Source organism: Xenopus laevis, chromosome 5S (genome assembly GCF_017654675.1).
Source record: "Xenopus laevis strain J_2021 chromosome 5S, Xenopus_laevis_v10.1, whole genome shotgun sequence".
NCBI lineage: Eukaryota > Metazoa > Chordata > Amphibia > Anura > Pipidae > Xenopus > Xenopus laevis.
Window position 1 is genome coordinate 102,329,080 of NC_054380.1, and position 21,256 is coordinate 102,350,335.

At 41.0% G+C, this 21,256-nt stretch overlaps 1 protein-coding gene across 1 annotated transcript; it reads left to right on the forward strand.

Annotated features, from left to right (window-relative positions):
• The first annotated feature begins 10,065 nt into the window (after positions 1-10,065).
• On the forward strand, positions 10,066-17,398 carry trim59.S (tripartite motif containing 59 S homeolog). Its single transcript, XM_018265722.2, has 2 exons — positions 10,066-10,365; positions 15,699-17,398. Exon 2 carries the CDS (start codon positions 15,702-15,704, stop codon positions 16,878-16,880), a length of 1,179 nt encoding a protein of 392 aa, XP_018121211.1. The 5' UTR covers positions 10,066-10,365; positions 15,699-15,701; the 3' UTR covers positions 16,881-17,398.
• The last annotated feature ends 3,858 nt before the right edge of the window (positions 17,399-21,256 follow it).

Sequence of the window (21,256 nt, forward strand, 5' to 3'; positions counted from 1 at the left end):
ATATTCACGTCAATGGGGGTTGTATAAAAAGGCAGGTTTGGGAATGTTTTGTAATTCCCACTAGTTGAAGTTGGAGGCACCATGGCTGTTGCCTTGTATTGTTTCATGGTGTTTACTGACTGTAAAATGTGACTTAAAGAATGTTTAGATATCTGAAAAGATTTGGCTGATTGGAACAATACAGTTGTCTTATATTAACTAAATCAAAAAGGGTTTTTCACAGTGGCATGGCACGTTCATTCATTTGCCTGCTTATAATTCTAAAAATTGTCATAAGAAAAATCATCCTGAAAGTTGGACCTGTGTCTGAGCCGAGGGCTGAAGATCCCAGTAAGAGAGATCAAGATACAGTAGGGCAGGGGTCCCCAACCTTTTTTTACTCGTAAAAAAAAAAGTTGGAGAGCATCACAAGCATTAAAAAGTCAATGGGAATGTCAAATAAGGGCTGTTATTGGCTATTTGGTAGGCTCTATATGGACTGGCAGCCTACAGGAGGCTCTGTTTGACAGTACACATGGTTTTTATACAACCAAAACTTGCCTCCAAGCCTGGAATTGAAAAATAAGCACCTGCTTTGAGGCCACTGGGAGCAACATCCAAGGGGTTGGTGAGAAACATGTTACTCATGAGCTACTGGTTGGGGATCACTGCACTAGGGCAAACCGTGTGAGCTTTCTACACACATCACCTGGGCTAACTTTATAGAAAAAAGGCAGGTCCTCTTCCAGTTTGGGGGGGGAACACACAACAGATGGAGAAACACAAGTTGTACTTTCCTGATAAAATATTAAAGCTTTTAAACCCAAGGCATTTATTCTGACCAGCCATTTGCCATTCTATGTAACCTGACGTAAGTATCGCTGATAATTGTTAAATTACAACTTCTGGTATCCTCCTGGCACCAATAAGCTGCTGGTGCTGAGAGTTGCACAAAGCATAAGGGATAGATGTATTATAGGAGCATTAGCATAGAGAGCATGCAGCTGTGCTCTAAACAATGTGTAACATGAGTAAACACTGGGTTGCTTGTATCAACCTTCTAAACCAGGACTGCGGCTTCTGAGTTTTGATTTTAATAAATATTTGTTACGTGTGTAACACTTCGCAAAGCTTTACATTAAAGGAGAACTAAAGCTAAAGTAGGGTAGAACTGTTGTACATTATGTTTTGGGCTTCTGTACCAGCACAAGGCAACCACAGCCCTTTAGCAGTAAAGATCTGTGTCTCCAAAGATGCCCCAGTAGCTCCCCATCTTCTTTTCTGCTGATTCACTGCACATGCTCTGTGCTGCTGTCACTTACTGAGCTTAGGAGCCAACTCACAATATACAGTACACATAGAATAGAAATGTCACAATATAAGGCTGATTAATAATTAAAGGAAAACTATACCCCACAAACAATGTAGTTCTCTATTAAAAGATACTGAGTAAAACAGCTCAGTGTAAAACCCTGCTTCATGTAAATGAACCATTATCATAATAATATACTTTTTTAGTAGTATGTGCCATTGGGTAATCATAAATAGAAAAATTGCCATTTTAAAAAATAAGGGCTGCCCCCTGAGATCGTAAGATTCACTGTGCACATATACAAACCACATGTTAGGTCACATGAGCCAATTCACAGACAGAGTTCTGCCTTTTGCTTCCTCACTTCTTCCTGTTACAGTTAGTGTTGTAGTATTTCTGGTCAGGTGATCTCTGAGGCAGCACAGATACAGTCACGAAATGGTGGTTCAAGGCAAGAGATGTAAAAGGGCAATATTTATGTAAATATATATTCCAGTTTGGTAAGATTCTTTAATATGTCATTCAATTTGATATAAACTATCTGTTGCTTAAGTATTCATTTTGGGGTATAGTTTTCCTTTAATACAGATAATTACTACATGGCAGCATAGAAACCAGTACAACTAGCATCAGAATTTAATAACCAGCCCTGAAGCATCAGTTTATATTACAGACAAACCTCATTTTCTGCTTGATAATTTGCGACTACCCCTAAGCTCAGCTTCTCAACAGCCCACTGAGCATGTGAGTGTCACAGACACTTTCCAAGATGGTGACCCCCTGTGACAAGTTTAAAGTCCTGGATCATTGCTGCTATTGACAAGCTGAAACTTAAGGTTGGTGCAATTGTGGCTCTTAAAGTACCAGGAGCGACTTTTTGCTGTTCCCCCTGGTAACGCCCATGTGCTGCTGCCTGAGACCAAATTGTCACCTTGCCTCATGGAATCACTGCAACTGGTCCCTGTTCATTCCATTCACACTATTTTCCTAACACAGTCACACACTCATTCTTCCCTTAGCCACTCTCACACTCGGGGGCCCTTGTTTGTAAGGGGAGACAATAGGCTAAAGCTACAGGGTCATGTACAATATTTTACCCAAGGAAATCCTGCCTAACTTCCAGTTGATCCAGACGAAGGCAAAAACCCACCTTTAGCCTCTCCAATTTGCTTCAGATGACTCCAAAATGGCAATGGGACAAGTCCCAGGATGAACGTGGTGCTAATGAAATGATCAGAGTAACCTGGTAGATACACCCTTGCTATAAAGGCAGCCATAGTGTTCTCACTGCTCCTGACCTGAGCTATATAAGATGCATTCATGTAACCACTTCACAAGAATACAGTATTGTCTCTTTATTGACACCATATACTCTTCATTCACACACCTCTTATGTCTACTCTCCCTAACGTGGGGGGGGTGGGTACTCTGCTTTAACACCATGTACTCATCATTTTTTTCTCATTCAAGCTGATTCATACCAAATCACTCCTCATTCAGACTATCTTTGGTTACTTATTTACACCATTCACACACCTTTCAAATCTATTATCCCTAAGGGCTCTTACACATGAGCGTTCCGACCTGCTCTCCCCTGCGTTCCGTTTTTTGGCGTTCAGCCGCAGGGGAGCACAGGAATAGACGCAAGTCATTATTTGAAATGGGGCTGTACTCACTCAGGCGCGTGTAGGCGCCGAACGCAGGTTCAGACGCAATATGCTGCATTTTTCCTGCGTTCGGCGCCTACACGCGCCTTAGTGAGTACAGCCCCATTTCAAATAATGACTTGCGTCTATTCCTGCGCTCCCCTTTGGCTGAACGCCAAAAAACGGAACGCAGGGGAGCGCAGGTCGGAACGCTCATGTGTAAGAGCCCTTACTGAATCGCACTGCATTTACTTTTTGGGGGGGGGGGGAGGGAAGAAAAGAGTAGGTCAGGTTTAAAACTGGGAAAAGGGAAGGACAGAGGAGGTTTTTTTTGTGTTTCAGAGTATAGGATGGGGCCTGTTTCTGATCGGGGGCAGGAGTAAATACTACAAGCACTTTTTTTGTACTTCAGTGGTGCATTTCCTCTCATAGGTGCAAGTGTGCAGGTAAGCAAATACAGCGAGTAAGGAACACGTGCGTCGTTGCCGCTGGAGAGGGGAAGGTACGTGCCTGGCACCCCCCAAGCTTTGCACCCTAGGCACGTGCCTCTTCTACCTACTGGTCATGGGCACTATACTGAGTAAGCGCAGGAGAACGTTTCTCATAAACGTAATGAGAAGCAGCTTCAGGATTATGATCACTATGGGGCCCATTTACTAACAACTAAATTGTGATTTTTTTTTTTCAAATCTAAAAAAGTTTGTGGTTTTCTTATGTAAAAAAAAACAAACTTTTTTTTTACCAAACTTCACCAAGTAAAAGTTGCCAAGGTGCTGTAGAAGTCAACGGGAGCTGTGCTGATCTTATTGGACCCCTTTAAATAAATCTGGACTTTAAGAGGTTTTTGGATTTTTTTTGATACGAATTGATTGAAAAAAAAAAAAACGTTTAGGGGTTTTTGGATTTTTTTAGAGCATTGTTCAGTGCTTTTTGCTGTTCGCACTCTTTATATTTGGAACTTTTAATAAATTCAATGACTTTCTTGGCTTTAGAGTATGTGAGTTTAGTTGTTTTTTTTCTGAAAACCTCTAAAACCACTAAAATCCGACCTATTATAAATAGGCCTCCAGGTGTTTCCAAGAAAGTCTGTAATTTGACTTGCGGTCTGTTTTGGACTTTGCCTTGCGGTATATACCAAGTTCTACCAAGTGTGGAAAGATGACACCATCTATAACATTTTTTAAGTCCAATTAAGACCCTTTAATGGAGGCACAGCAGCTTTGTGATCTGTGCCCCCTCCAAACAAACCATCCCCATAGTATCTAGCATTTGCCACATAGAATACACATAGATGAATGAATTTACTTAGCACCCTGGTCTCAGCTCTTGCTCCAACCTTTAGCAGCCGCCTTTCACCTCAGGATGAACCCTCGGAGCCGCCTTTCACCTCAGGATGAACCCTCGGCTAATCGGATGCCGCCAGGTCTTAATAAGTGCGGTGCAAAGCGAGGGGTTCTGAACAAGCACAGGGGCACAACAGTAAATGCAAAGTCTTTGGGCAGAAGGTCGCGGTACAAGGCTTAGGCAGAAGAGCAGTCAGATAGGGTCGGGCCAGGCAGAGTTCAAACTGAGTCAGGCAGGCAAGGGTCAAACCAGCAGATCAATCAGAGGGTATAGCACAAACGCTCAGAAGCACCAGGAACAAATCCTATAATGGGCAAAGTTCTGTAGCCTAAATGAGCCTTTTAAACATTTTAAATTTCGCGCCATTGCGCTCTGCCATCATCACACCAGCGCGCCTGCACCTTTAAATCATAAAGAGGCACGCACCCTAATGAACCAGCGCCTGCAGCAAGGAAGATTGGTGCGGCGGGCGTCCCTGCCGAGGGAGACCACCACGGTGAGTTGTTACATAATGGTTTTCCTTTAAGGAAAAGGACTTTGACAAATTGGATCAGCCATCTTGGTAGTGAGGCATTAGTTCCTATAATGATTGTTTTCTTGATCATCTAGTAATCCAGACTTGTTGCGCTTGAATGTTATATTAATGAGATAATGGCTTGATGAGTAGGATAAAGTTACTTGTACAGTGTAATAGTCTCAGAAATAATGTTGTGGCAATAAGTATGTCCAGGAGGAATAAGTAACAGGAGAAAAAGGTAGGGTGTGAGCCATTCAACAAAAATTAGGTTAGAAACTCACAAGGGGAAAAAAATAAAATTAAAATTATCCATTTGCTGATTCTTCAATTTTTTGGATTGTGGAGGAACTGACTTCTTTAGGTTTCCACATTTGAGCAGCATTCTGGCTCCTTATCTGATTTACTTCACTAGGGGAGTTGTGGCTTCCAGGGTGAATATATTGTTAGAGAAGGGTAAAAAGAAGATTCAGAAGAGCTGTCCTCATCTCCCAACACCGGATCATTAGTCTTTTGTAGTATCCAGAAAGCTTTCCTCATGTCCTTAAAAACTGTCATTTTTGGTGTAATGATAGAGAGGATCATTGCTAAACCTGCAGTTACAGAGGATATACAGTATATAGTTAATATAAAACTACCTCCATGCTATTACTTTTAACTGGTCTGTGTGTGATATTGTTTAATCCATCATAATGCAAGGTCAGTAGCTTATCGGAAAGATATCCCACTAATGATTATTGCCTGGTAGGGGAGATCCTTCACAAAACATTATGTCCTATCATACGGACTTGACCTTATCATACAAAGGTCAGGCCTGCACTGGAAAAAAGAGGCTGGCACAAGCCTGGACCCATGAAGTCGTAAAACCGGAGTCATATTGTAAAAGGTTAAAAATGCTTACATTTTATTCTCCATAATTAAGAACCATGGCCTGGCGCGTTTCGTGTCTACCAGGAACACTTAGGGGCAGATTTATCAAGAGTCGAATTTCGAAGTTAAAAATACTTTGAAATTCGACCATCAAATTGAAATACTTCGAATATCAAAGTCAACGTTTTTTTCATCGAATTTGGGTATCCTGCAGTCGAAGTAAAATCGAACGATTCAAAGAATTTCAGCGATCAATGGAATGATCCAAGTATTGAAGTCAAAGTTTTTTTTACAGAGACAGTACATCGATTATCGAATGGTCGAATATTCGAACGATTTTACTTCGAAGTCGAAGCCGTAGTATCCTATTTGATGGTCAACGTATCCAAAAAATTACTTGGTTTGATCGAACGATTAAATCGTTCGATTCAACCGATTCAAACGATTTTAGTGTACGATTTTTATTCGATGTGTAAAGACTTTAAAAAAAATTTATAGACGGTCCCCATAGGCTAACATAGCAATTCAGCAGGTTTAATTTGGCAAAGTATTGAAGTCAAAGAGACAGTACTTTCGAACGATTTTTACTTCAAAGTCGAAGTAAATTCGAAGTCGTAGTAGACTATTTGATGGTCGAAGTATGCAAAATATTACTTTGAAATTCAAACTTTTTGTACTATGAAAATTCACGCGAACTTTAGTAAATCTGCCCCTAATTGTCCCTGGTAGACACGAAACACGTTCCTCCTTGCCACCCCATGTGCTGTTTGTAAGTGTGGGGGGGATGCTGGAATCTGTTATTACTTATTTTTCAGGGCTCAAAGCAAACACCATTTACATAGATACGTAGCTGCATGGTAACTCTTTACCAGGGTCACCCAGGGTCAGACTGGGGTGTGTGAGGTCCCCCGCTGCAGCAAAATATATAAAATATATATTTATCAAGGGTCAATTTTGAAAGTAATGGGAATTTTTTTGAACTCCCATAACTTCGAAATTTCTAAAAAAGACCAACCGAAATGAATTTAAAAAAATAAAGTTTTTTTTCTGCAGGTGAATAGGCTTTATTCGATAGTTTGAATCAAAGTAAGATCATATTCGATTCGAAGTTTTGATTTTTCAAGGTTCACCAATTGACTCCAGATAGGTTCTAGGAGGTCCCCCATAGGCTAAAACAGCAATTCGGCTTGTTGAAGTTGAAGTTTTAAAGAGACAGTACATGATAAATTTAAATATTCTAATTTTTGAATTTTTTTTTAAATTCGAAACGAATTTACTTTGAATTTATATTCGAATCTGCCCCTTAAGGTTTATGCAGTTGGGGGGCTTAACCCATTTATTGCTTAACCAAAAGTATCAACGTTTTGGGGGGTTACACCTTCCCTTCATCAGGATGTGTGCAGGGGACACTGGGGCTGGCCACACCCAGTGGGCTAGTGGGGAGCAACAGTGAGGTGCAGCCAGGGATCTGGTCTGGCTTGGCAGGGCCCACCAGGTTTTTTTCCCAGTGTCCTGTCGGCCCAGTCCCACCCTGGCCATACCAATAATCACCAGACTGAACATACTTTGTCTTTATGTGACCAGCTGATGCAGCAGAGCAATTTGTTGGTGCTATTAAAGGTTAAAGCTGACTCATGCTATTGGGGAGATGCTACACAGAACAAGTATCCACCAGCAGCATTCTAGTTCAGTACACCAGAGGCAGAGAAGTACTAATACCTACACCCCATAATTAGATGAGTTACATGTGGGTTGGCACCTTGCCCCTCCCCTGTTCATCTTCTAGTTTGGCATTCAAACCACTGTCTGGTTGCTATGATAAGTTAGCCCTTAGCAACCAGACAGCTAACTAATGCAAAAAAAACATAAAACATTGCCTTAGAATATATGAGTCCAAAGTGAAATCATCCTTCCATGTATTTCCCATTCAGTAGTCTACGAGAGCCGTGATAGCCGGGAACAGGCATTATTGTTCGGCCTGAAGCAGTGAGTGTGTGACAGGTACAGAGTAGCCTTTTCCTAATGGAACTTCTCATGTCTGCAATAATGTTTCAGCAAGAATGTTCAGTAAGACCTGTGGTGCCACCCGCTGTCACTTCATTGAGCTGCTGTTGTGTAAGTGCCAGTTCGCCAGTCCCCATGCCCTGACTGAGAACAGGTATGTGCAGCAATACTACAACTGGGCCAGTCAGTGTGTCACTGTGTCTAATAAAAGAAAATATAATTCTAAGCAATTTTCCCCAACAAAGACAGATCACTCCTTACATGTAAGCCTGACACACAGTATGTAGCTGCTAAAGGAAGGGGTTTGTTTATATAGTGCACAATTGCCCTTCATCTTTATCAGTCATAAATAGGGTTGCCACCTGGCCACTATTTTACTGGCCTGACCAGTAAAATTATGCTTGACCCTGATGTTATTAATAGGGAAGAAAAGGTGGCAACCCTAGTCATAGCCACCTTTCTGTTTGTATGCCTCTTTTTAAAGGGGTTGTTCACCTTTGAGATAACTTTTAGTATAGAGTGATGTAGAGTGATATTCTGAGACAATTTTGAATTTATTTTCATTTTTTATTATTGAAGGTTTTTGAGTTATTTAGCTTTTTATTCAGCAGCCCTTCAATTTGCATCTTAACCAATCTGATAACTAGGGTCCAAATTACCCATTTTACCAATTGAAAAGTTGCTTAGATTCGCCTGTTCTATAATATAATAAAAGTTAACTTAAAGGGATACTGTCATGGGAAAAATTCTTTTTTCAAAATGAATCAGTTAATAGTGCTGCTCCAGCAGAATTCTGCACTGAAATCCATTTCTCAAAAGAGCAAACACATTTTTTTCAATTCAATTTTGAAATCTGACATGGGTCTAGACATTTTGTCAATTTCCCAGCTGCCCCAAGTCATGTGACTTGTGCTCTGATAAACTTAAATCATTCTTTACTGCTGTACTGCAAGTTGGAGTGATATCACCCCCTCCCTTTCCCCCCAGCAGCCAAACAAAAGAACAATGGGAAGGTAACCAGATAGCAGCTCCCTAACACAAGATAACAGCTGCCTGGTAGATCTAAAGGTGGCCATAGATGCAAAGATCTGCTCGTTTGGCAACATCGCCAAACGAGCGGATCTTTCCCCGATATGCCATTAAACAAACATGGCTATACCGGGTGTAATCTGATTGTTCGGCCGCATGGCCGAACGATCCGATTACGATGTGCCCTGGGTTCCGGCGGGATCGGTCGGGTCAAAATCAAACCTGACCGATCGACCAAACGACCGATCTCCGCCGGACGAAAGAAGTCGGGGCACGCCACACACGATCCGAAAATCGTACGAATCCTCGATTCGTACGATCGGATCTGTGTGTCTATGGCCACCTTAAGAGCAACACTCAATAGTAAAAACCAATGTCTCACTGAGACACATTCAGTTACATTGAGAAGGAAAAACAGCAGCCTACCAGAAAGCATTTCTCTCCTAAAGTGCAGGCACAAGTCACATGACCAGGGGCAGCTGGGAAATTGAGAAAATGTCTAGCCCCATGTCAGATTTCAAAATTAAATCTAAAAAAATCTGTTTGCTCTTTTGAGAAATGGATTTCAGTGCAGAATTCTGCTGGAGAAGCACTATTAAATGATGCGTTTTGAAAAAAATATTTTTTCCCATGACAGTATCCCTTTAAAAGTGAACCACCCCTTTAATCATGCAGCTATTTACTTTCTTTCAGATTCCAGCGCAGTCTCAACCACACTGCACTATACATGGAGCACCAGGTTGCTGGATTCATAAAATCTTCATTTATTGGGTATAATTAAAAGCATTTAAATCACCCGCAGTGGTGACACATACCCCACGCTTGACACGTTTCGTGGCGTCTCGCCACTTCCTCAGCTTATGCTTCTCAGCATCCAGCAACCTGATTCTCTGTGTATATTGCAGTGTGGTTGTACAAGTTCGTCTAGATCCGGGGGCATGATTATGAGCCAGCACAGGGAACCCGAGGCATATGAGCGGATGAGTGCTCTCAGTTGGCACTTTCTCCATGTCCAGCAAAGTCTCACCTGGAAAAGCCTGTTGTGAAATACAAGACATTTGTTGACACCAGTAAAGTAAGAACATAAGGGATTAAACAAGCTTTTCATACAGGTTAGCTGAAAACTGTATTATATTAGCAATTTAATTAAAGGAAAACAACTGTATATCATATAGCATTTTCATTCTTATTGCTTCCCTTGCAGAAATGGGAAATAAGTCATTTAGCTACAAACCACTCTCCTGGTTGATTGTAACAGTACCAGCCCTAGGCTGATTGGACCAACTGCACCCAATTGGGCCCCGGACCATGAAAGAAGTCAGGACTAGCTTTCCCTTTACACAGTGACAGTTGCTGACTCCTATCTGAGACAGAGACCCGCCTCCTGCTTGTGATCATTCTGTTTCCAGGCTGCTTCCTGGAGAGAAAGTAGAGGCAGGAACAAGTACAGCAGAAGAGCCAAGAGCTGCACTGATCAAATTACAGGCTCACTGACAGTTTGAATTCCATTTGAATTTCCCGCCCACACCCTGGTTCCTGTTCATGAGGGACGGGAAAGAATTTTCTTAACGTTGAGCTCTGAAAACACTTGGCTGAAGGCAAGTTGGTGGCTCAGGGTCCTGCTACTCTCCAGGCCCCCCCACACTGTCAGCACAGGGAGAAAACGGGTAAGGACTTTATACATGAAATTGCCTCTGTAATCCTGCTATGACTTCTGGTGGTTATTATATATGTTATATATGTGTTGCCTTGGGGGGAGGGGCACAAGGGGTTCAGTTGTCCCCGGCCCCGCAGGTTTTTGTGTCTTAGGGGGGTCTGGCCATTCTGTTCTTTCTTTATTAGCTGCCCCCCTATCAGTGAGCTGCATAATTCAAAAGGGAGGCAAGAGCTCCAGTGCCTGTATAATTTGTTTTCTATTCAGTAAAGCTGTACAGGGATTGGAACTTCTCCTTCAGCCTGTCCAATCCCCATGCAGATTTACTGGGACTTAAACTTCAGTGACCAATGAGGTTACAGAAAGTTGAATAGAAGACAAATCATGCAGGAACCAGAGCTCCCACCCTCCCTTTTCGCAGTTTGCAGCTCACTGACAGCAGGGGGACCCGGTTAATCAAGTAAGAGCAGCACGGCTGGGCCCCCCTTAAGCCACAAAAATGCACCATAACAGCTGCTGATCTCCTACACTTTATTCCTCCAGCTGTAGCTCATGCAATGCTGCTGCCACACTGTATGTCTACATGCAACCTACACTTCATGCACCCAGTGTACTGCATTTACCTGCTGCATTAAGTGCTCCCACATATACACACATACAATTTCTACGCACCACACATGCACACTTCCCAGCAGTATTGTATAGCTCAAACTATGGATTTACCTACTTCAGGCAGGGCCAGATTTACACAGCAAATAAAAGGGAGGGGCTCTTTTATTCGCTCAAATTTTAATCAGGCGCAATGGGAATTGGCAAAACTATTGCATACCTCCCATTTTTTTGACAGCTCAACCTGCAGTCCCTCGTTTGTACTGAAAAGTCCCGTTTTTCTCTGCACTGAACAACCAGAAAAAGAAAGAATGTTTCTAACTTAATTGGCTTTTGGCAGAGAGCCCAGAACAGCCACAGCAGCTGATAAGATACTTTTGTAACAATTTCGAGATAAGCAAATAAGTAACAGGTCCCTTGGGAAATGTTAGACTCACAGATTAAAAGGCAATTCACCTTCATTGGCAAAACTGTAATAACTGAAAAAAAACCACAGAATTATGTTCAAACTTTCATAACCTGCCAAATTTTGTGAAATGAACATGGTCACAAAATGGGCGTGGTCAAAATTGCTGTGCTATGCGAACTAACTTTTTTGTCCCTCTTTTTATTTCCAAAATGTTGGGAGTTATGCTATTGTATCTCCTGCACATCCCCAGTGTTTCTGAACCAATGTGGGTGTGTTTGGACAGCATGCCGCCCCCCCAAAATCCTGCCGCCCTAGGCCCGGGCCTTTGTGGCCTCTCCACAAAGTCAGGCCTGGCTTCAGGGGCAGCTGTATTTAAGTACCATACATACTTTCAACAGTAATATCTATATATCTCCTGCAGCGTATTTAAAGGGATACTGTCATGGGAAAAAAATGTTTTCAAAAGGATTCAGTTAATAGTGCTGCTCCAGCAGAATTCTGCACTGAAATCCATTTCTCAAAAGAGCAAACAGATTTTTTTATATTCAATTTTGAAATCTGACATGGGGCTAGACATATTGTCAATTTCCCAGCTGCCCCAAGTCATGTGACTTGTGCTCTGATAAACTTCAATCACTCTTTACTGCTGTACTGCAAGTTGGAGTGATATCACCCCCTCCCTTTACCCCCCCCCCAGCAGCCAAACAAAAGAAAAATGGGAAGGTAACTAGATAACAGCTCCCTAAAGGTGGCCATAGACTCAAAGATCCAACCTTCCCGATCGATATCGCGGCCAGATATCGATCGGGAAGTCCCGTCGGAAGCCCCCATACACGGGCAGATAAGCTGTCAAATCGGTACAAACGACCAATATCGGCAGCTTTATCTGCCCGTGTATGGCCACCTTAACACAAGATAACAGCTGCCTGGTAGATCTAAGAACAGCACTCAATAGTAAAAACCCATGTCCCACTGAGACACATTTAGTTACATTGAGAAGGGAAAACAGCAGCCTGCCAGAAAGCATTTCTCTCCTAAAGTGCAGGCACAAGTCACATGACTAGGGGCAGCTGGGAAATTGACAAAATGTCTAGCCCCATGTCAGATTTCAAAATTGAATATAAAAAAATTTGTTTGCTCTTTTGAGAAATGGATTTCAGCGCAGAATTCTGCTGGAGTAGCACTATTAACTGATGCGTTTTGAAAAAAACATGATGACAGGATCCCTTTAACCCAAAGCTGTATATATGCTACCCCTCAACAGATTTTTTCCAGCAGTATGTTTATACCTTCCTGTACTTCTGCATAAGGTCCAGAACTAAGCATGACCCTAACTAAGCATGAAAGGAAAGAATCCTGTGCTGTGGCTTCCCAGCAGTAAGCACGACTCCCTGCACTATCTCTGCAGCAGTGTATAACCAAGAGAAAATACTTACTCCTACAGTCAGTATCAGACTGGGACACCAGGGGCCCACCCAAAAAGCTTAGATCAGGGGCCCACTCTCAGAACTATTATTCTTTCTCTCCTCACTCAACCTCTATTCTCCTAGTCTCTTTTCTTTACATACTATAATACTATCATCTATTATTCCATCTATTTACCTTCTTGGTTCTTGGTAGAAATAGGGAATGGCCATAAAATAGGCCAAATGTTTAGCAGCATGAGGGCCCACTGACACCTGGGCCCACCTGTAGTTTTCCTGGTATCCCAGTGGACCAGTCTGTCACTGCCTGCAGTGGGTTTGCCCTGTAATATGGATTCCTTTTCCTTATGCAATACATCTATGGTTCTGTAAGTATGTATGTTGCCCCCTCAGGGCCGCCATTGAGGATTCTGGAGGCCAAACTCAATATTCTGCCCAAGTAAAACCTGCCTAACTACCAGCTGAACCAGAGGAAGGTGAAAAACATAGATATCCATCCTGATTCAATTGGGGGCAATCTTACTAGTCCCTGGATTGTTTATTTGTTTCCTGGTATTTATATTGTTCCTACACATTTTCCACAGCAACTTATGGAAATTACATAATTCACATCAGTTCCTTACAATCTAAGGTCCCTATCACATTCACATACTCTATGGTCAATTTTTATCTGGAGCCATTTAACCTGCTTATATTTTTTTTGGAGTGTGGGGGGGGGAAATGGAGTATTAGGACAAAAACTATGCAGACACTGTTGACCTTGACATGGTGGTGGTCTTAATAATCCTTTGGTTATCAGTATTTTGACATTTGCATAGGTTGTACCAGGATGCCTTGTCAAATTACTTGTATAGGACCCAGAGTTTCCTAATGGCAGCCCTGATTATACATGGAATAGTCACTGTGTCACAATTCAGCAGGAACAGCCCCTGTGTCCTGCTGGCTCAGTCCAACCCTGGTTGTCCCAACCAGCTAACTACTCAAAGTGCCCATTCTGATCGGCTACTTGACAGTTTCCATACCTTGCTCTCTTCTTTATACTAATCCTCATTGGCCACCAATATAAGTAAGTAAAAATGATTTTAAAAAAGAGGTCTATAAAAAAATGTTTTTTTTTCGGGAGGTCAAATTTTACATGTAGTTTGCAGTAACATCAGTTATGTCAGTATCATCATCAGTAGTGTCAGCCTAAAACAGTTACATGCAGGCTGGGAACAGACGCAGGCAGGATGGTGGGAGTTGTTTTCCCTGCAGAGTTCATTCTGTCAGTCAGTTCTGTGACCATTTCCTGTGAGAGAATGAAGAGTCAATGAAGAGTCACTCCCATCCCTCATTTTAGGCTAGAATCTGTCCTGGAAGGTTCTCTCTGGAGCTCTGATATAATGACAGTTTTATGCAGCAAAATGCATTCAAAATGTTTTGTTTTTTTTCTGCATCGTTACATATTTTGGGAAAGGATGATTAATAATAGCTAAAAAGCTAGATAACTTAAAAACCACAAATAATAAAAAATGAAAACCGATTGCAAATTGTCTCAGAATATCACTTTGTACATCATACTAAAAGTTAATTTAAAGGTGAACAAACCCTTTAAGGATTCTGCTTCATGTCACTGGGTGTAGCATGCCATAAAACTAGTACACCAGCAGGAAAAACTGGTAAAATCCATGGAAATCCATTTCTAAAAAGAGCAAACAGATTTTTTTTATATTCAATTTTGAAATCTGACATGGGGCTAGACATATTGTCAATTTCCCAGCTGCCCTAAGTCATGTGACTTGTGGTTGCACTTTAGGAGAGAGAATGTGTCCCACTGAGACACATTCATGTTTCCGATTACAGGATCCCTTTAAGATGATTTTTAGCATTCACTCGCCACCAGCTTAACCTCTCATGCCTTTATATGCCTCTTTGGGTCGCAGCTTGACTTACCCCCTCAAAGCAAATGTTTTTTTAATCAGTATAAGATAGTTAAAGTATGTTTGTACAGCTTTGGGATCCAATTCCTGGAAACTTACCTTCTTAGCACTTCTTGCAGATGTTATCAGGGCAGGGGAGGGGCACAGTTTGGGGCAGCCGTGGGGAGATGGGCTGGTGGGGCTTACCATTTTTTTTCTGTTGTCCCACATGCCCAGTCCAACCCTGTATAGGCTCCATTTTAACCAAATAATTAAAATTTTAAAAAATGATTTCCTTTTTCTCTGTAATGCTTAAACAGTACCTTGCCCTTAATCCCACCTAAAATATAATTAATCCCTATTGGAGGCAAAACAATCCTGTTGATTTTTTTTAGCAGACTTAATGTACGGATATCCAATTGACAGAAAAAACCCTTATCTGGAAAATCATAGGTCCCGAGCATTCTGGATTACAGGTCCAATACTTTTAAATAATTTATGGCACTGAAAGAATTAAAGGTCTAGTGTTCATTTGGCCAATGGCACAGCAAGTATTGACTCGTGCTGAATCACGTTTTGCTACTTGGGCTGCCTACTATGGACAGGCAGAAGTTGACATTGACAGACATTTCTCTCCCAGTGGAGAAAGCTCTGGGTATATTATGGACACAAATTACTAACACCTAAATTATTTAGGTGATCTGCTTGTATAATTAAAGTGCCTTCAAAGTGTAGGGTTAATCAGGATCTATCTGTGATCCAATGCTCAGTTGTTACATCTATAAAGGTGATGAATATAAAAAGGGCTTTAGTTTGAATGGAATTTTGTTTACTTTCAAACATAGCTACACATTTATGGGAGGATAAGTGGAAAGAGTGCCTCTTATTTCTAATAAAATGAAGGTGCTTGAATGTAACCATTGCAACGCACCACTCACCTATTAAAATGTTATAAATGAAGTCAACTAATAAAGTATTGACCATCATGGAAATTATTTCTTCACAGGCAATGAATAACTTTGAGGATGAACTTACCTGTTCGGTCTGTTATAATATCTTTGATGACCCGCGAATCCTGCCATGTTCACACACATTCTGCAGGAATTGTCTTGAGAGAGTTCTACATTCCTCAGGCAGCAGACTATGGAGGACATCTGATGCCCGGCTTAAATGCCCATCATGCCGAAACACTTCAGAACTTACAGGATCAGGAACTCTTGCACTACCCATAAACTTTGCACTGAAATCCATTGTTGAAAAGTACAAATCGGAAAACCACCTCAAAACTGCCACCTGCCCGGAGCACAATAAACAGCCCTTAAATCTTTTTTGTCTTAAAGATAGAAAATTGATCTGTGGCCAATGCCTTACAGTAGGGCAACACCAAGGCCATGCAATTGATGATCCAGAAAGTGCCTACTTAAAAGAGCGTCTGGCTGCCTCAAAATATCTCCACATCCTGAGTGACAAGCACTTCACCGGTGTTTCCTTTGTCATTAAGAAGCTAGAAGAACAAATGAATTATTGTAAACAGACAGTTCTGGATGATAAAAAAGAGGTGATAGGTTTTTTTGACCAGTTAAACGAGACGTTGGAGCAGAAGAAACAAGATATGCTGGCTGCTCTAAATGATTTCAATCAACAAATTGTTGAGGTGTATGCGCCACAGATAGAGGAGATGAAGGAGATTCAAGATGAAGAGCTCGATCTCATCTCTCTGAGCAGCTCCGTTCAAGAAGAGACATCCCCTCTGCTGTTTCTTGAAAACCTTCATAAGATACGCAAAAGGATGAAAGCCCTGAAGAAGCGGGAACTTGTAACTGTCCACCCTGTTGCTGTCCACCCTCGAGCCAGTCAGTTTCTAAATAACAAATGTCTTGGTGAAATCAATCTGATGACCACACCAACAATTAATCTCTGCTTCGAAACGCATGAAAAATCCTTTACCCCTCAAGATAAATGGACGGTTCTTTGTATTTCACTGATGATCTTATTTGTTGTGCTGATGTTGGTTCTCTGGCTGTATGACACCGACACAGTAAATCATTTTTCTTCTAGGTACATATTATACCTCTCTGAAATCATGGAGCCCGTCAGGAAGAGTTTGGGCAGTGCCGTGTGGTCTGTACAGAAAGCAGGGCTGAATATCTGGCATCAGTCAGAAGTTTGGTTATCACGTTTGTTGTGAAATAATAAGAATTCTTTCTAAATACACTCACAACCTATGAGTTCAGGCTTCATTATATAAAACTATACATGTTCTTTTATGTTTTATATATATGACATTTATACACTACAACTTCCATATATATTAATGGCATTGACACTCTTACTTTGGTAACTCTGCTAAAAAGCTATTTTTTTTTCTTATATTACCAGACAGACAAAATTGGGAGCTACAGTATATGCCCCCTTTATAAAGATTAGGAAACCTTTTTCTATTCCACTTTATAGGAATGGCTGATTAGTTTAGACTTTTCTAACATTTCTGCAGCACCCATTCCTTTTTTATACCATATAGCATGTTTTCCTTTTGTTAATCGATAACCTTTAAAATGTACCTTTTCTAGATGTCTAATAGACATATTAAGGGGTGATTGAGTTATTATTTTTGCTCTTGCTTTGTTTTACATTGCTTAGAGTGTGTCGTGCTTAAACTTCTATATCTAAGTTCCATGGTCATAGTATTCCTAACATTGCTCATAGCCTTCCTGTACTGTTATAATCGCTTTACAAGAAGTCAGCAGGGGGTAGGAGGCCTCACAGCCCAGCGGGATGCACAGTTAAAAGAGGAATGGAATACTCCAGGAACAAACCACTAAGTTTACTTATGGTCCATGTTACTATCATGGGTATAACATCAAGCTATACAATCACTATAGTAATATCGTATAGTAAGCACAGGCAGCACAAACAGGAACATATTAGTCTATAGTTGTCATTTTATAAAGGGTTTACTTATACATTTTAGGTGTAAGGGTTATGATCCAATCGTTGGGCCAAGGGACAAACCATGGGATCAGCCCGACATGCCAAGCCCGTAGGTGGCCACATATCTGCTCATTTGGTGACCTCGCTAAACAAGCAGATCTACAGGTGTATGGCTACCTTAAAGGAAAACTATACCCCTCAAACAATGTAGGTCTCTATAAAAACATATTGCTTAAAACAGCTCATATGTAAAACCCTGCTTCATGAAAATAAACTATTTTCATAATAATATACTTTTTTAGTAGTATGTGCCATTGGGTAATGATAAATAGAAAATTGCCATCTTAAAAAATAAGGAATGCCCCTTGGGATCCTAGGATTCACGGTGCACCCTAACAAACCATACATGTTAGGTCACATGAGCCAATTAACAGACAGAGTGTCTTTTGCTTCCACACTTCTTCCTGCTACAGTTAGAGCTGCAGTATTTCTGGTCAGGTGATCTCTAAGGCAGCACACAGAGACCATCACGAATTTTTGATTGGCATCACTTCCATAAAGGTTATGTGTAACGGTTATTTGTAGATAATGCTGTTGGCGGTGATGTCAATGATAACTAAAGGCTTTCATAGTAGAGAGGAATGGACAGCTCCCATTCTTGTTTATTCCTTTCAAAAATGCATACATTTATTTTCCTTGTTTTGCTTTTAGGAAAAATGGACTGCTAATAAGTAGGTATTCTTTAGATACCTTTAGAGCAAATATAGATTGGTTAAATGTGTCTTTAATACAAATCCTTTGTTACTGTTCTTTCAAGCATACAAAATAGAGGGAATTCATCAATGCACATTCCCTTTGACCCGTATATTTCATTTATAATTTAAAGGGATTCTGTCATGGGAAAACATTTTATTTAATTATTTTTTTACAAAATCGATCAGTTAATAACGTTACTCTAGCCCAGGGATCGCCAACCTTTTCAACTTGTGAGCAACATTCAGAAGTAAAAGAAGTCGGGGAGCAACACTATCATGAAAAATGTTCTTGGGGTGCCAAATAAGTGCTGTGATTGGCCATTTGGTAGCCCCTATGTGGACTCACAGCCTGCAGGAGACTCTGTTTGGCAGTACTCCTGGTTCTTATGCAACCAAAACTTGCCTCCAAGCCTGGAATTCAAAAATAACGATTTAAGACCACTGGGAGCAACATCCAAGGGGCTGGAGAGCAACATGTTGCTTACGAGCTACTGGTTGGGGATCACTGCTCTAGCCAAATACTTTGGGGGCCGATGTGCAACCAAGTTATGCTACCCCTTCCCTCCCCCCCCTTAGTCAGCAGTACAATGTATTCTAAAAGGATAAATTTATTTCTAATGGACCTGTTATCCAGAATGCTCAGGACCTGGGGTTTTCCGGATAACTGATCTTTCCGTAAATTTGGGTCTTCATGCCTTAAGTCTACTAGAAATTCATTTAAACATTAAATTAACCCAATCGGCTGACTTTGCTTCCAATAAGGATTAATTATATCTTAGTTTGGATCAAGTACAAGCTACTGTTTTATTATTACAGAGAAAAAGGAAATCATTTTTAAAAATTTGGATTATTTGGATCAAATGGAGTCTATGGGAGACAGCCATTCCGTAATTCGGAGCTTTCTGGATATCGGGATTCTGGATAAGGGATCCTATACCTGTACCATATAAAATGTCATTCCTGAGCCAATAAGTGCATATTTTTTGTTGTAATGTTGGTGTTTAGGCAGCCATCTCAGGTTATTCTACCTGATTCTGTGCTTTTCAGAAAGAGCCAGCTCTTCACAATGGAACTGCTTTCTGATAAGCTATTGTTTCTCCTACTCAATGTAATTGGAGGAGTCGCAATGGGACTTGGATTTTTACTACTGAGTGCTATTCTTATATCTACCATCTAGCTGTTATCTTGTGTAAGGAAGCTGTTATTTGGTTACCTTCCTATTGTTCTATGATTGGCTGCTCGGGGGGTTGGGTGAAATCACTCCAGCTTGCAATGCAGCAGTTAATAATGACTGAAGTTTATCAGAGCACAAGTCACATAATTCAGGGCACCTGGAAAACTAACAAAATATCTAGCCCCATGTCAGATTTCACAATTAAATATATATAAAAAAAAATCAGTTTGGATTTTCAGTGCAGAATTCTACTGAACCAGCACTATTAACGGATTTATTCTGATAAAAACATGTTGTCCTGTGACAGAATCCCTTTACGGATCCAGTTGCCTGAACTGATGGCACCTCATGTTTCTTTGCTGCTTCTGCTGTACATTCGGCTAATAGCACTGCTGATGGAGAATTCATGCCTCCTAGGGGTAGATATGAGAATAGCACCCATGCTGAAGAAATAAAACAAGGAACCTACAACTCCTATAGGTATTAAGAGATGAAACAATAGCTCATCTAAAAGCAGTTCCATTGTGCAGTGCTGGTTGTTTCTGAACATCCAGGATCAGGCACAATGACCTGAGATGACTGCCTACACATCAACTAAAAAAAAAAACAAAAAAAAGAATTACTAAAAAAAAATGCATTTATTAGTTGAAGAATAACATTTTAAATGGTAGAATGAATTATTTGTAATAGTAATTAGTAGTAATAAAAACTACACCATACAAATCATGACAGAATCTCTTTATTATCGGAGCATATATCTTCCAAAACAGGTGATTTTAGTGACAAACTCATGATCATAAAAGCCACTATGCTATGTCACAGCAAACCTTTGTGTATTTCTGTACCTTTAGCAAGTTAAAGGGGGTGGTAACAATTTAAGAACACGGTCTAAATTTGAATAGCTCCAGTCAGAAGAAACACTTTTGTAATTTATCTTTATTTTTTAAAATGGATAATTTTGAAGCTACAGACCATACAGACAGTGGATCAATGCTGCCTATCAGCTAGGGATCAGTGACACTTGACGTCCAGTCTGCCCATACATGAAGCTGACACTGATCTAGTTCCTGCATATGCCTCCCCTCTCCTGCTTCATTTGCATTTCACTAATCCTATTGGCTAAATCTTGCCAGCCAATCCCATCAAAGATATGCAAATGAAACAAGAGAAGGAAGGCCAGTTCAGTGTAATTTTTTTTTTTTGACTGCCTGCCAAGTCCTGTGCTGGGAAATCTACTACAGAGTTGAGAGCGGGTTGGGCCGACCTCGCTCCCCCATTTGAGGATTGCGGGCCGGTTTGGGTTGAGCTCTTCTGCCTGCCGCAACCTTACACTGCCGGCTTCCAGTTTTAAAGTCGCTAGCCTGTCCGCCCCTCTGATGATGTCACAAAAGTAGCCTTTTTGCCATGATGTCATATTTGTTTTTTAAAAAAATATACACAGCAATGTACCCCATGGAATAATTCCAGGCATTTGCCTTTCTCTGCCCACTGGCACAGCACGACCACCCAATCCAGAGGAACTCAGTAACCTGTGGTCGTCAATCACTGGGCACAATGCCACCCATTCTCCTATTTGTGCAATACATAACAGACATAGTAACAAGTGATTTAGGTTTTAAAGAAAGTCACCCGTCCCTTGAATTCAACCTTTTCACCTAAAAACTGTACAGAATATGCTGTACAGTTTTGGTCTCCATCACTCAA